The sequence below is a fragment of the Plutella xylostella genome, chromosome 18 (assembly GCF_932276165.1).
Source record: "Plutella xylostella chromosome 18, ilPluXylo3.1, whole genome shotgun sequence".
NCBI classification, from domain to species: Eukaryota; Metazoa; Arthropoda; class Insecta; order Lepidoptera; family Plutellidae; genus Plutella; species Plutella xylostella.
In genome coordinates this window covers 3825792-3842853 of record NC_063998.1, presented here as the reverse complement: position 1 = coordinate 3842853, position 17062 = coordinate 3825792, and the positions used below count along the sequence as shown (strand labels likewise).

Below are 17062 nucleotides of genomic sequence, written 5' to 3'. Positions count from 1 at the left end.
ACAAGAGCAGTAGATATAGCTGATTGTAGCTTTAACATTGAAATGCCAACAAAAAATATAGTGTTGGTTTGATTATTTAGCTTTTTATCTACTGCTCTTCTTACAGTTAGTTTTGTGCACCATGATTTGCAAGCTGAAAAGGTTAATGATAGGTTTCGTGATTGTAATAAATGCATTGGATTGTGCTGTGATATGGAATGCGCGTTCTAGGATGTGTTGCTTGAGACATAAACAATACAGATGCTGATGAAGAATCATTCATTACAATCAGATAATGGTGACAAAGAGTGCTTTCAGTTCAGGTCCACGTGCACCCAATCACCAGCCAATAGATGCTTGAATCCATATTGAAGATGAATAAATACAATAATAATTTTGATGTTCAACTAAAACATTAACGTTGAAAGCTCTCCAAGATGAAATGGGGTTTGAATGAAGGGTTTGGTGAAATTGAAGAGTATACACGAATATTTAAAGTTTACTCTAAATAAATAAAAGAAAGTTGTCAAGATGCAAACATTCCATTATAAGACAAATAAAACGTTGTGTTCAAACCCCATGACAAAAAGAACTAATATTTTAAGCTGCGTTTGAATGCTAACGATAGTTCTTTTTAATACAACAAATTCATGAAATTAAAAAAAAATTGAGGACAATATAATAACCATCACCGTAATCATAATCTAATAACTTTTGTAGTTATAAATATTGAATTGTTTTCATGTAAGTACGGTAATTGTGCAATGTGTTGTTTGTTTTTAGGTATTTTAATGGCAATCCATTTCCATAAAAGTTATAATAAAAACATCAAGTAGATAAAAAACAGACAACAATCACATAACACGTAATTATTCAATAAAACAAGTTGGTAAATGAAAATAATTTAAAATCGCGTCCTAAGAAAAAATAATTGAATTTCATGCTTGGGTAAAACACGTAAAGGAATCGCTAGGGAAGAATTCTAACAGTATATCTAATGGAGAGCTATTATGTATAATAATAATAGTTACAATGAGTCGTCTATATAAATAATGTTAATTTTATAATCATTCTCAACATGCTCATCTAACACCTATGATTAAATATTGTAATATTTATTGAGGTATATACGCATACATAGAAAAGTAAAACATGCATACATTTAATTAGTACAGCAATCCATGGAATGTATACAACGATAATGTTAGATCTAAGACAGGGTGAAAGAATTATTATTTGAATTATATTTACCCAAACATCGTTCAGGGCGTCACAAAACACTTGTAAGGGTCTGATCATCATCTCATTAGGACTACAGGGGGGGCTCGTGTTGGGAAGCTAAGCATCTTGACAGGTTTCTTTTATTTTCTTAGTTTATATTTATCAACTTGTTTGCAGAAATTTAGAAAATTTTTGATCGATTTATTACTTAATGTTTTATGGAATTGATTGTAGGTACGCCGAATGTTAGGTAATTACTTGCAAGAATAATTATACTTATTCGTTTTGTACTCAGCGGATGATAGAAAAATTGCGTAGTTTTCAAAACATTTATTTTCACATTGGTCATAATTTTATATTCTTTCGCTAAAACAGATCACAATTGGAATTTTCGTATAATTCTTGAATAACCACATAGCTTTACCATTTCACATAAGTAAATAAATCAGTGCTTAACACTAACTTTAATACACTATGTTGCTTACAAGCATTACATAGACTGGACGACTGATCCACATATTTAATGTAAGGATTTTTCTAAATATTCATTTATATTAGTTCGAAAAAAGTTAAAATTTCTTCAAAAAGTCTTATATTGAAATGTTTTACAAAGTACAGTATGAAAACTTTATCTACTTACAAGAAAATGCCTCATTTAAATTTCGAGTATCATCTTCTAAATACAACTAATTTCACGAATTCATATTTTGGCAGTGTTAATTTACGATTGTAATCATTATTAGCAATTAATTTCTAATTAAAATTCATGATTTTATTTCAACTTCAAATAAGTTCCCTATTACACTATCTAAAATGTAACGAAAGTGCTTCCTTTATAATATTTACAGAAATATAATCATTTAATGATTGCTAATGATTAACCTCAAATCAATACACAAAACTTAATGACACATTAACAATAATGTATGACTTATCACATCAAGTATTTTCCTAAATAACAACAGTCATCATGTCTTTGGACATAATCATTTCCTACGGTGCCTTAACCCTACATAGTTTATATTGAATATTGTATAAAAAGCGTGAACACTATTTCCATTATTGCGTGAGCCCATCGAAAATTGCTTGGACTTCCATTTGGGTTACCTAGAAAAATATTTAATAATATAAATATACTAAACTTCATATTTAAAGCATATTATAGTATGGATGACCAAGAAAGTAAAAAATAAACTGTCAAAAATTACAAACTCACCTACACACACAGAAATTAACACCAACAAAATATAAATTCGTAAAAAAATATTAAATAATATGCCTACCTACAGATAAAAAATACGCTACTAATAATTAACATAGTAATTAGGTATAGGTACCATACTAAATCATAATAAGACAAAAGACATGCACGTTATACAAAAAACACTCAATCGTAAACAGTTAGGTATAATGAAATTAGAATTTCATCAAATATGTTTTGTACCTATAACTGAAATTAATAAAGAAATGACACCTGTCAGTAAGTGCGGGCAAGATGAAGCTGGTAACAAATTAAAACAAAATACAATTATAATTTCATTTTAGTACAATAATGAAACTGCTGAAATCAATTTAGGTAATTTAAATAAAGATCTCCTTCTTATAGAGGTAACAAAGTTAGCAAGGAAGCAAAACATACATGGTTGTTATAAAAACTGCTACAAAATTATACAACTTAATCTAATTGCACTCTGGTATGTACTTTTAGTTAAATATATCTAAATCTTACTGTTATGAGTAAACTTAAATCTAACGAACAAGTAAATAAAAAATAAAAAAACACAAAACAAAGCTATATGAATTCAATTAGCGGAATGATGAAAACAGTTTAAGATGTAGGCACAAATGATAAAATGCATCGGCATTTTGTAATTCAAAATTATAAATACACAAACAATACACTTTAATAAAAAAGTATTTGAAAAGAATTACAAAACGCCGATATCAAATGAATCAATTAACCTTTAGATGAAGTAACCCATGACACAAGAAATAAAGATAATTCCGACGTAGGACTGGAACTTATTGGCGTTGGAGGGATAAAGAGGATTGGTGATGTAGACGTCATAGAATCCGGCTCTAATGGGGACCTCGTTATTTTCTTCGTTGTACTTACCGAGAGCGGTTTGTATGTAAAGTTGGGCTGGTAACGAGTATCCAAGAACGTTATGGGCGCGCACTTGCAAACGGTAGCGAGTGTCCGGGTGGAGACCTCGCACCTCATAGCTGATGGCCTCGTAAGACTTCAATTCCTCAGTAATGCATTGAGATTCAGATGAGACCCTCCATTCTCCGCTCACTTTCATAACCTGTGTACGAATGTTCAATAATTTGAGATGAAGTCGATCACTATTGAATCAAACATATTGAAGATGGGAAGCAGAATCAACTTACCGGACAGTGAGTTACTTCGTACATGTCAATGGGCTCTCCATTGTGGGCTGGAATTTTCCACCTCAATTCATAACGGTCAGCGTATTTAGCATAGACGATTGATTCCGAACTAATGTTTTCCCTCCATTTAGGAAGCTCGGGTGGTGACCTGGAAAATATATGTATACAAATATAAATAACCCAAATCTATTTCATTCATCAAACTTTCTATGAAATTATCAAATCACACAAACTAAACTTTCAGTTTTTTTAATCAATTTACTTCGACAAATTTTATAGTTAGTTACCTTCTAGGCATAATGACGGTTAGAGGTGCACCCCAGCTGCCGGCGCCCACCTGGTTGACGGCTGCGAATCTGAAGTCGTAGGTGTACATCGGCTTCAATTGCTCCACAATGTACGGGGAATTGACTGACCAAGTCCTGTTGCCGGCAAATGTCCAATCGTAATTTCCATTCTCCTTGTACTGACAAGTGTACGCTAAGATAGGTGGACCCTGGCCTTCCGGCGGGCCGACTATGTTGAATGATACAGATGTAGCGGTTATTGTTTCTTGTCGGGCCTAAAACGAAGGAAAACCATAATATTATTCATGGTGTCCAAATAAAGACAAAGTCTATTTATGTATAAAGGATGGCACGAAGTACCGTTGCTGAATTAACTTACTTGAACAATAGGGCCCGGTGGGAATGCTTCACGCAGGTGGATCGTGTGGTCGGCTTCACCCAAGGTATTCGTGGCGATGCATTTGTAGTATCCGTAGAGAGCTGTATCACGCGGCGTCACAGTGACGTAACTGTAGGGTCCCGAGCCGTAAATTCTCACATGAGGAGACTCGACTAGGTCTAATTCGTGGAACCTGGAAAATGATAATATGTTAACATATTTGTATTGGTATAACCAGAGATATTGAATTTTTCAGGAAATTAAGAATAAGTTACTTACTTCCATTTGATAGTGGCGTTTGGAATACTTTCAGCGACACAGCTGATGTTTACAGGTTGACCGTTCCAGCTCCAAATAGGAACATTAGGCATGTGATCAAAGGAAGGCTTGAACTGCACAGTCAAATGACCATTCTTTCTTGCTTCTCCACCTAAGGATTTATAAAATTGTTTGTTATAGGTACGATACTAATATTTAAGGGAATCAATATGGGTAGGTTATTCGCTAGGTATCAATATAAATTTTCTAGGTAAAACGTACCGTCATTGTTAGCTATACATTCGTAAAGTCCATCGTCTGTGCGATTCAGTTTCGCGATGTGGATAACAGCGGTTGATTGCATTTGGTCCCCAGTTTGCGTGGAACTTGTCTCAATTGTGATTCTAAAACAAATTAATTATGAATGGTATTATAATTAAGAATATAATAGAATAGGTGAAAGGTTGAGGTACATTGATGAAAAATTATAAATGTTATTGTAATATTTTTGAAAAAACATTCGTTATGTTGGTATAAATTAATAGTAGAGGTGACTAAATTATTGAAGTGACTGTAAGATATATTATGGACAATATTACAAAAATTGATTGCGTACCTTCCATCATCATTAGGGCCATTGACGAATGGTTCCTGTCGACTGAGTTTCCTAAAGGCAATGCGAGGGGCAGGTCGACCAGTGGCCTTGCACTCCAGTCTACCCTCAGTCCTCTCGGCAGCTGTCACATTAAAGAGCTCAAATATCTTTGGTTTCACGAGAACTTCTACTTCGATCTCTGTCTCGTTCTGTCCAGCTTTGTTCACAGCGTTGCAAATGTACTTTCCGTAATCACCAGCTTCCACTCGGTCGAAGGTAAGAAGACCAGTGATATCGTTGACGCTGAACCGGGAGGTCGTAGCCAGATTCTGTTAAATAAAATTATAAAAATTATTAGAATTTCGTGATCAATATAGTATAGGTACCTATTTTTTCAGTAGGATGTTAAAACCATTACCTCTCGTGTGGATGCTTTAATCCAGGTGTAAGTTGGAGGGGGTTGGCCTCTGGCCTTGCAGGTTATAGCGGCTGATTCCCCTTCCTTGATCAGAACACGCGACTCCCTTTCCTCCATTTCCGGGGCAGTGTAAACCTGAGGAATTATAACAGGTATTATATTTGTGTATTTTATTCAAGCTTCGTGTTGTCTTAGATATCCCAGAAGATAAACAATGTGATAGAAGACACCGTAAACTCGTAGTCACATAATAACGTTATAAAACATACCTCCAGTTTGATATTCCTCTCAGCAAGTTCACCAGTTTGAATGACCACAGCTCGGCACGTGTAAGTTCCGTCATCGCTTTCTTGCACATTCTTGATCATCAAACCGTTGGCGTGAATCACGTAACGATCACCTGTTACAATCTGAAAAGGGACACAGATTATTCAACGCCAACGTTAAAACGCAAATAATAAAATAGCAACATTCCATTATCAGAATACTTTTCTTACAAGCCTTAATGGAAATAAAAAGGATGAAAACACATTTGGAAAAGTAACTTCAATAGGAGAACAGGTAAAGGATCAATAATGGCGGTTGAAGGAAGGGTATTCAATCCACTTACTGGAGTGCCCTCTTTGAACCAGTCAACAGACGGCGCGGGCTCGGCGGTGACTTCGCACATCACTTTGAAATCCTTGCCTTTAGTCGCGTACTGGTTCTCGTTTGCGTTCGTCCATGTTATGGCAACTGGAATAAAAAATGAATAGAGTGTCTTGGGAATACGTTGAGGAGTGCATAGTTTTTTGATAGCTTGCGTTGGCGTAGCTATTAAGATTGTTTGTTTTAAGATTGAGTTTGAGAGTCCTGTACCGTCTGCTGTACCGATAACCTTAGAAGACACAGGCTTAGGCTATGGAAAGAGCTCACTGCTCGTCAGATGATGATCAGAATAACGATGATGAATCTGCTTGGGATTTAAAGACGTTCTAGATTTGACTTAACCACTGAAAGCGTCCAAGATGACGCTGGCACTGAGCGGCACGTTGTCATAAGTACTGTGGGACATTTGGGTACGCTAGAATAGATAAATGACTCACTGAAAGTGTCCAAGATGACGCTGGCGCTGAGCGGCACGTTGGTGTAGGTGGCCACGCAGGTGTAGTTGCCGGCCATGGCGGGCGTGATGGACGAGATGTACAGCAGCTGCGACTGCTTCGCCGTCATGGGCTCCGTGTAGATCTCGGGGCGGGTGCCCGCGCTGCAATGAGGAAGGTTAGGTAAGGGTTGGCTGGAAGGAATTGCTTGTTAGCAATAAGCCCGTCTTTGTACGTTCTATGTATTTAATGTAGGTACTATTCATGTTTTATGACTTTTTTAAATGTAGGTACGGTGGCCTGCGCCTAAAAGTATACAGGCGGAGTTTTTAAAATAGCGATTCCTTATGATGAAGGGACCAGCTACATCTGTTATAAATCCGGGGTCGTGTTGTGTGTGATGTGTGTAGCAGTGGTGTTTATGTGGATGTGCTTGAGCAGCATGTGAGCTTGAGATCGCTATTTTAAAAATCCGCCTGTATACTTTTTGGCGCAGGCCACCGTACTATCCTCCTGACCCCGAGAGGTATAAATGTATACACTGTTATTAAATTTAAAAAAAAAAAAAAATTAACTACTGAACTGTTTTGTCACTTTGTCAAAAAACAAATTGTTTAAGGGATAGGTACTTTATAAAACTTTAAAGGAATAACAGGGATACTCCATAAAACTTTTAATATAGGTATTTTTAAACTTTATATTATATTTTTTTTCAATGTCCTACTCATAGCACGCCAGGTGTCAGGAGGCTATAGTGTTCATAAATAAATGAGGTAAAGTGACTACTGATAAGATGATGTTGTGGATAGAGAATTTCATTTTAAGTAATAAAACTACCTTTTTGTGATACTTTCGAAGTGATTAGTACCTACTTCTTATGTGTACGAGTATACTGTTTTTCAAAATAATAAATTCTGTTTCATTTCTGGCAGCAGATAAGCACCTAATATTTAAATAAATGAGCGAACACATAGGCACATACCCCACAAAAAAAACTTTGATTACGACACCCTTTCATATGATCGAGCGAATCACAACATATCAGCTAAAAGGACAACTTACATGGCCTCATTGATGACGTTTCCCTTAGGGTCCTTCCATTGCGGCTGCGTGATGAGGGCGGGGTCATTGGCCTCCACCTGACACGTCAGCACCACCGACTTGCCCACTGCCACCGTCTGCTGCTTCTGCACCGGGAATATCCTCAGGTTCTGCGCTGAACATCCTGTGGGAGAAGGTATTGTGTTAATGAATTATTTTTTTATTTGTCAAAGCAAGAGTGCTAATAAATAGGTTGATAAATATATGAATATACGATCTCTTCATACCACGTTGGGCGCCAAAACATGGTTCCTCATACTACCACGTTGGGCGCCAAAAACAAAGAAAATTAACGAATGAACATAAAATATTGTTAAAACTAGCGTGTGTTATTATTATCTTGTCATCCATTTTTTTTCGTTATAGTACAGTAAACGTTTCTTAAACTTAAAAAGTCAATAAGTGTCTAGGTGAAATTCCCCCACTGCTCCCCTTTAAAGGCAGGAAATAGTAGTCTTTAATTAAATTGATGACAATTAATTTAGCGGCACGTGTCTCGGTCACTAGTTAGTGTCTTTGTTCTGTTGGAGACTCCGAGTCACGTAGACGGTAGGTCGTATTCGGAAAGCGTTTTACTTAAATACGCCTAATTGTAGCTCTTTGTTGGTAAACGATCATTTTTGCAGGACAACTTACATTGTAATCTAGAAAATTTACCGGTGAAAAAGAAGATCGAATCCAAAATTATGTACATTTAAATATCATAATGTATATAGTCCGTGGATAAATATAGAATATTAAAAAGTCGAAAGAACTGATGTTTATCGCTTAAAATTACTCTTACCGTAGGTCTGTCATTGCACTTGAGTAAGCAGCTGAATGTTTCAGCCGGTAATGCTGTGACTGTATTTAGTCATATTTCAATCCAAATCATTTCAATATTACCTCTACGATCGTAAACGATACATTCAAAATTATTATTAATTTCAAATTACATTGCAGTTGCCGAAAGCTACATATCGTAACGCTGACGCCCAAATTTAGTACAAGCATACGCGATAACAATCTAAGTTCCGCCATGGCCGTGGTATATAGTCCGACTAAATGCGGATGTAAATTGGATGTGCAATACAAGTTTCAATCTGCCCCCATTCGAGTGAATGTTGATTATTAAACTTCGCAGCTGAGAACTATACTTATTGTTGCACATATTTCGGATGCCTTGTTATTCAAGACTATTTACATATAATAAACGTATACTGCATTCATTCTTACTTGGCACAAAAGGTAAACAATTTTTGTGTGTCTTTTAAGTATATGAATTCATTTAAAAACTAGCTCTTAAACTTAAAAAAAATATAAAAAAACAATGAAATGCTTGCATTCAAAATTTAAACCGTGGGGTTTAAATTCGAATTCTTTCGTATTCTCGTATGTTTAAGACTCGTGTAAGACATCTAGAGGAAAGAGGAGGCCACATTTAGTCAACCCACAAGTGCCGCACTTTTGTCTCGAGTGTTGCTGGCTGCTGGAAGGTCTGTGTACACTACACAATAAGAATACAGACATATTGAGGTTTTCTCGTAAAAAATAAATAGCCAAAAGTTCCCAATAAGTACTTGAAAATATAATTATGTTATATTTATTGTTACATGAGTTTCAATAATACGAGTAGTTTATAATGATTCCTGTATTTGAAATGCAAGATTTTACAAACATCAATATGATGTTTAACATCAATGTAATGTTTTCTATCGCCAAATGTTTTCATGTACAAATGTCTCATAATTTTTACGAAACGCGTAAGTCCAACAGGAAGTTGGGGAGGAAAAGGCCGGCCATTCTTCGCACTGATGACCACAGTTGCCGGCAAGCTGACACGTGGCAGTTTCATCAACAAAGTTATTATGGCGCCGCTTGTCGGAAATCGCAAATGTATATCTTCTTTTGTGCAGGATAGGCGTAGAATTTTTCACCGCTTTTTAAGTATGCAGCTCGCGTCCTCTCCCCCAGCTATCTTACGGTTTTTCCTACAAAACACGCCGCATTTTATACTGTGTACCTTCAGCCACTTCCAGCCTTTTTATGTGTACGGTCTGCTACATAGAGGCGATAATCGTGCAGCACGATAACATTGTTTTTGGCCGACAGTACGACGCTTTCAGTGGCTCGTCTGGTGAAAGAAGCGCGTGTCGGCAGTCTTTTTTCCAAGAAGCCGGTGTAAATTGCAACGTGCAGACAGAACTGGCGTGTAAATAAACGAACGTATATGCTTTTCCGCGGTTAAATTATTCATAACATCCTATTATATTGCAAACACCAGTTTTTGGCACCGAAATTTTCGATTTGTAGGCTGTCGAATGAACACAAGTTAATTTTGTGTTGGTAGCATGTAAAATTCATGCTGAAATATTTATTTTAACTTGAACATAGTTAATTTAAAAGTGTCTAACTAAAAAGAATGTCACGTATTTCTTACCAAGAGTATTCTAAGGAGTACCTAGAACAATCGGGGAAGTTTATACAGTATTCTCTAGAGGATTGAAAGCATCCCTTAAAGCTGCGGTCGGCTATTTCCACCCACGACAATTTGCGTTTCTTGACATACGAAAAGAAATGATTTTTCTCATTTCCCGAATATCGAAATGTGACATTCAATTTTGCAAGTTCTCTGGGGCGAACAGAATATTTTTCGACATCACAGCTGCGGAATGGAAAACTTGCTATTCGGTAAAGTATTTTTTTTATATTTATGTATCTTATTTTTAACACTACGTTTTCAATTAATTTCTTGCCTTTTTCTGCTCACTTTTAATGGTTAACAGGTGAGTTATTAAATAAAAATACGTAAATAAAAATGCTGACTAACGACACTTCCCAATATAGCAATACTTACTACTTCCTTACCTATTCAAATATGAGTGTTACGTAGTACGAAACATATTAACATGACAATGGATCAATCTCACACCGCACGGTAACAAAAGCTTACCCTTTCGTCTGGTACTACAATACTCGTGTAACATTCAAGACACGACACGCCTCACTGTGCTCCGCTAAGCCGCGATACCTCTGAGCCTCTCCGAAGCTCTAAATAACATCAGCGGCTCCGGGGGAAGCACGGGAGATGTGGCAACGAGGGGACAAGTGAAATAAGCGGGAGAAGGATTAAAGGGCTTGCGGAAAATTTGTATGCCTCATAATGCGCCGCCTCCCCCGCGGTTTTGTATTACCAATTATGCTCATTCACTTCGTAACAAGCTCTTTGATACTTCTGCTACGTGTGTGTCACACAATATAGTAATTAATTTGATAACACGTTGTGCGTGAGTAATGTGCAGTTTCGGTCTGCGAGGCGTGTTTTGTGTGAAATTTGAATTTGACAATTGATGCATGCAGCGGATACTCGCTTTCGTGAAACAATTAATGTAGGAGGATTCATTTAGGAAAATCACGGTCTAAAATCTAACTGTACTTCTATCTCCGATGAGCAGTGAACCGTACAATTTTCCTGTCTACCGGAACGGTCTCAGCGTCCCAGAGCGCCGGCCTATTGGAGCCCAGTCGCTCCGTGATTGAGAATTTGGAACATTTTGGAAACAAAAGACGGTCGCCGCCGCTTCCTCCGGTTGCCGGGCATCGTGATTAATCGCGTAAGCGCTAATTCCCAATTTAGCCCACCTTCCCCTCAAGTCTGTTGCTGTGGGGAGGAAGTTAGAATGCGAACCCACGTACCTACCAAATTTGTAAAAGCGAGATGTATTACTGGCTAAATATTAAACTCAAAAGCGGCGGCCTAATTAACTTTTGTTTACACTAATCCGAAACCAATTAACTTCCCCGCAGTAATTATTCTTATTTTTACCTCGAATAAATATTAGCTGGCTTTCCCACTTCTGAGCAAATCGGCCGGCTAAATTCATTAATGAAATACCTGCAATAATATTTTATTTGGAACGCAGCGACAAATCAACGTTCATACAATATTAACATTCACTTCCCATTGCTCTATGAATAATAAAGCATGCGAGCGGAGTCGGCAACAGCACATTCACCCCATTTGACACGAGATTCCTTTTGGCTGAAAAGGTCGTAATTGAGGGAAATGAGATAAATTACTCTTGCGGATTGTTTTGGCTCGTGAAAAGGGAGGGTTAATGTGACAGGGTCGCCTGGGGCGAGCCAGACTCAGACCTGACAAAGAACGTCTGGATGTATCTGCAATCGTTCGACTCGAATTACACGCATACAACCTTGTCTCAGAAACTTCCAACACACAAAGAGCGCCCAATTTCGCGAGCATTACCAAATCGGATACGATCAATTACCTGAACTAAATGTATTTATGTTTCCTTTTGAGTAGTAAAGATAAATGAAAATAGCCCAACCGCTAACTAGGTTCGGGGTAAACTCACGAGACTTGAAGAGCCGATAAAACCGGACATTAATCTATCTGAAAGCAAGTCCATTTATTACATAGTTACCAGGTGTTTTAGTCCCAAGCGCCGCCATTAAAGCTTCGTGTTTTCAGTAAAAGAAAACATTAGAGCAGTTACAATAAATTGTGATGGTAACGGCCCAGAGAGCGGCGGTGGTGGTGATCCCCCGGCCTTCATTATCAGTTTAGCGAGGGGGTCCTCTAAAAAAACATATAAAAAGGCCGCTCTCAAAAATGCTACTGAACGAAGGGGCGTAACGAAGTGCAGGACACTTAAAACAATAGCCGATCCGAGGGTCGAAGAACTGCAGCCCGCTCCCATACTTCAAGTTCAAGACCACTCAATATGTGCTGAATTTGTGGAATTTTTATGTGAAGCTCTTTTGGTATCCTTTATAGCTCCAAGCAGCGGCGGAGTCCCGAGGGATGAGCTACAGTTTTAAAAGGGAGGATTTTACCCGTAAATTAGAACTTTAATAGAAAATTCCTTTCCTAATTGTGTGAATATTGAGAATTGATTAGATGCTTTGTTTGTTAATTGGGGGATCGTCTTACAAAAGAAATAAGAATAACTTGCAAATTGATCCAATTTCACCCCTGTCTTAGTGGAAGACCATTAATTACTTGGCGTAGCCTGAGGTAGGCTAGTCGCTTACAAGGGAATCTGTGTGATGTATTTTGTGCTTTACAGGGTAGGCAATAAGAGTTGGGTGTGTGGGTTACCGCAAGGGTCTGTTTCAGCGTTTATAGCCGCAAACAAACCGACAGGATTCGCCCCGTGTTTGTTTATGGCTGCCAAGTTTTGAGTTTGCAAGTTTAATTGACTTATAAAAGCCAAGTTTGATGCGTGCTCGGTAAGCGATAAATTAAGTCATTAGTGAGATGCACATACGCGGCGGCGGCGGCGGCGGCGGCGGCGGCGGTGGTAGCCGGCGACGACAAATATCCTTTGACAGCGAACTTAATTATAAGCACACGTACGTAATTATAACATTCCACAGTCGTGAATTAGTCGGAATCATTTACCGAAAATGAAAACAGAGGAGTGTCATAAGTTTTTAAGTTGGAGCCAAGATATTTTTTTTTCAACCTACGAATTAATTGATTGTTTTTATACTTTATTACTTAAATATTAATTTATATTGTTTACCTACTGAATAAAAGGCCTATTTAAACTTTATACAAAAAAATATAAAAATAGGCCGAAAATTTAAAAAAACTTTAAATTAATATAGACAGACGGGCGTTAAACCTCTATAAAGTGGTATTAGGTACGAAACTTCACAACTTCAGGAAAACTTTACCTCCCACTTACAAGTTATTTATTAACTGGTCAGAAAAACATGGGTAAATAATTCAGAAGATTAATTTAACCACTGCTTCTTTGGGCATCGATTAATACCTTAATAAAGGTACAACACAGATAATAATCCATAATTTTATTCAACTAAAACCTTCATATCAGGCAGATTTTTCATAATATTATTGGGTGTATTTTACCTACTTACATCAAAAACGGTAAATCTACCTAAAATTTGGTGTAGTTACCAACCTTGGTCCTAATAAAGCAACACCTACACAAGAAGTTGTTAGACTCAATCTAAAAACTATTTGCAATTTGCTGTCGTATGTTACTGTGGCCGTGTCAAGAATACGTTTTGATAAGTCTGAGATGAGTCTGAGAGACCGGTCTTGGATCCCATATTACTCTCAGTGGTATTGTATTTTTACCATACAAGTAATAAAACTAACGTAATTAAATTTATGATTTAAACAACCCATAGCTAAAAACGCTCAGTTGAGTTAACAAAACTGTGTTCAAATAGGACCATCCGTTTAACAGCTAAAATTTTAGTAGGTATCTCGTATTAATCAAATGCACTATAGCTCAGAAGCTTCGACAGTGCATATACGCACTGAAACACTCTGAAATTCATAATTATAACACTCGAAATTTTAGGACGGAACTTCAGGAGAATTTTAATATTGCGCTAAAGGCGTTAGTCTCCCGCAGCCATCTTAAAACTTCGACTGCAAAATCTTAAGGCGATGAGTAATCCCAGGCAACCACAGTGGATCCAATCCTAGTAATAAAACGTTCAAAGCGAGGATTCCTAGCCGAGGAATGCCAATTTCATTTGTGCATGCCTCCGTTTCAACAACTGAATTGTTTTAATATACCGCGTAATGGACTATGCAAACTTCTTTATTGGTTGCTATTTTTTGTTGGCGCAACATGGATGTAATCTAAAGACAAATGTCTCCCGCTCATAATAATGTAACGTACTTATATACCCAGATACTTTAAGCAGATACTGTAAATTGGAATAACCTCTGTGCAAAATTTCAGATAGTAAATTAAAAAATAACGTTATAGATAGACATAAGTGGGTGAAGAAATAGCAAGATTACGTAATATTTAAAATCGATTATAAATATTACCATACAAAAATACAGATAACTACGAATTTACTCGCATTTACATAATGTATTTGTTTGTTTTGATACTGAATATTGTGGGCCGTTTACAGCTAACAGAGATCAGCGTAAATATTACAATTGAAAATGTACAACTTGTGTCAACGAAATGTTGCAGACACACGGAATCAATATTAATATTTAGTTTAGGTGAAGTGGATACAAGTGCTAACGGCGTTTAAATAAATAAATTTGCTTTGAAAGCACACACAGTTTACTATCCAAATATTCAACATCAGTTTTTTCCCGCTTCAAACATGCATATTGCGTTTTTTGTAGATTTCGTCGCAAATTTGCTATATACTCAGTGAAAGTTCCTAATAGTACAAAGCCAAAAAACTTAAATTACTTTGCACCCACTTAATTTAAAGTTGTACCACCTAGACGTGCCCGCCACGGTCGCAGGTTCGAATCCGACGAGACACAAATGATTTGTATGCAGTGTTTCACCCGGCTTCGTCTGCCTAGATTAATTATCATGGAGGGGGTCCAATGTTTGCCAATAAGGGTCCTCTGACGCACAGAATATAAATCTAGTGGAATCGTGCTTGTCAACTGTTGCAGTTTGATTTTGGAGCGGCCTCGTGTTTACGTAAACTCTCGTCTTTTGTCCGCGAGGGGACGTTTATCGGAGTGGAGCAGTAGTGCTTGGGTTGGAACTAGTTCAAAATGAATTTTTACACTGTTAGTCGTTGTAGGTCGTGTTGACCGTTCATTGCACTCGCCATCACCAGAATGACACCGGTGGTGTCGTTTGCAATAGGTATTCGTTAAACGTTCGCAAGCTGAACCAATTTTCGTTTGGTTTTTCGGATCACCAATAATGTTACCCCTATTATTCTTAGTCATATTTTATCAAAATCGGTCTAGCCGTTGAAAAGTTATGCTACTTTTAGTGTTGAAAGTCAGGTTTTTTAAACGTTGGTTAGGTTAGTTTGGCTAATCGATCTTGTCGTGATTGTGTTTGAAGATAACACAGTACAAGCTTACCGTATAAAGGCTTACCATAGAGTGCTTTTAATTGGATTAATCATTTCACCTTCCCCCACTTTCTTTGCTGATGACTAGGAGTTTGCCATCATGCACGCTTGCGTAACAATGTTTGTGCACACAGCACCGCGGATTGAGAATCTTACGCGGCAAATTACGTTCCATCCGCGCAAATAAGTAAAGATTAAAGGATCCCCTGCCATTCCCCGCTGATCGCAACTCAAACACTGAGTTTTCGTTTAGAAACGCTGTTTAGAAATCCGAAAATGTTTCAATCACGCGCATTGTTTACGGACACACAATGGGGTGTTTCTGAACGTGCCAAGCGGCGGTGTGGAGATATTAACATCGCAGGATGTACGGGGCATGCTCAAGTGCAAGGAGGTTGCGTCCGGAAACCAACAATGTTGGCGTCAGCGCTTTTATAACTATCAATCAATGCGGTGGAGTGACTGTGTTATCGAGATTGGTGAGGGGAAGGCAAAGTTTGAAGAGTTGCCCGTTTGTTAAAGTAAATAAGGTTTCCTATAAAGCATGACTTCGGATTTTTACAGGTTGGTATAACAATATTGTATAAATAATTTATGTTTATTTATAATCTATACAGACTAAAGGTAGGTATACAAGCAATATTTTACCCAAAATACACTATTACCTCTGAAATTGTCAGTCTGTCCGGTATCCGGCTTCAGCCGAGGTTTCTCGTGAGCAATGATGAAGAGTCCTCAATTAAGTGAGCGACGTCGACGCTAAATGCCGTCTTTGAAGGTTCTCTGATGAGACGCGACCGAGTTATTTTAAGGAAACCTTTTAATAATTTTATGGAACGAGAAATTTTTGATTAGGTTATTTTTATTTTTCTAAGGGTTTATATGTCGGAAATTATGAATGTATTTGTTTTTTTGTGCATCAATGCCGCAAAGTCACCACCACTAACCACCCTTTTACTCTGTAAAGCCAACCAATCAACCAACTTAAACATGTTAGTACACATTCAGATAATATACACGTAAGTACTTAAATCTATACTGATTCAAGAACAAAATCATGAATATCCAAACCAAGTCTAAAGTATTAGGATCACATGCTACAGAAGTCATTACTTTTCTACCTTCAATAAATCTTATACAATATTAAACTTTACAGGTACCTAAACTTAGCAGGAAAACTAATTCTGATTCTGTACAAACATTCAGCGTCGAATTGAATAGATTTGTTAGCGAGCGGACTCAATAAACTTTGATTGCCTTAATTTGTGAAATCAATTGGAAGAAAACTGATAGCGAACTGCTTTATGTGTATCTCAGTATTCTCCGTAGTTTGAAATTAGTTGCGTAGAGATAGTTTCAATCTTCATGTAACAATGTTGTCGTACGAGATCATCTTAGTTAGGTAAATATGTTTGTTTCAGTAGTACTTATTACTTCCATGGATTCAGTCAAGATTTAAAGATAAATCAATATTCAATTGACACACTGATACATCAAATAAGAAATAGATAA

General features: G+C 37.1%; 1 protein-coding gene across 5 annotated transcripts in view; it reads right to left on the bottom strand.

The window, feature by feature from the left end:
- The window catches only part of LOC105384108 (fasciclin-2), a 95952-nt gene that overhangs the window by 3787 nt on the left and 75103 nt on the right, over positions 1-17062 (bottom strand). For all 5 annotated transcript variants that reach the window (XM_011554279.3, XM_011554280.3, XM_011554281.3 and 2 more), the window contains exons 2-13: positions 7676-7838; positions 6617-6777; positions 6142-6266; positions 5801-5941; positions 5532-5666; positions 5135-5442; positions 4801-4922; positions 4540-4690; positions 4261-4453; positions 3882-4156; positions 3595-3742; positions 3317-3509 (exon numbers count right to left, since the gene is read on the bottom strand). In XM_011554279.3, the coding sequence (XP_011552581.2) occupies positions 3317-3509; positions 3595-3742; positions 3882-4156; positions 4261-4453; positions 4540-4690; positions 4801-4922; positions 5135-5442; positions 5532-5666; positions 5801-5941; positions 6142-6266; positions 6617-6777; positions 7676-7838 (2115 nt within the window). The remainder of the gene's footprint in view (positions 1-3316; positions 3510-3594; positions 3743-3881; positions 4157-4260; positions 4454-4539; positions 4691-4800; positions 4923-5134; positions 5443-5531; positions 5667-5800; positions 5942-6141; positions 6267-6616; positions 6778-7675; positions 7839-17062) is intronic.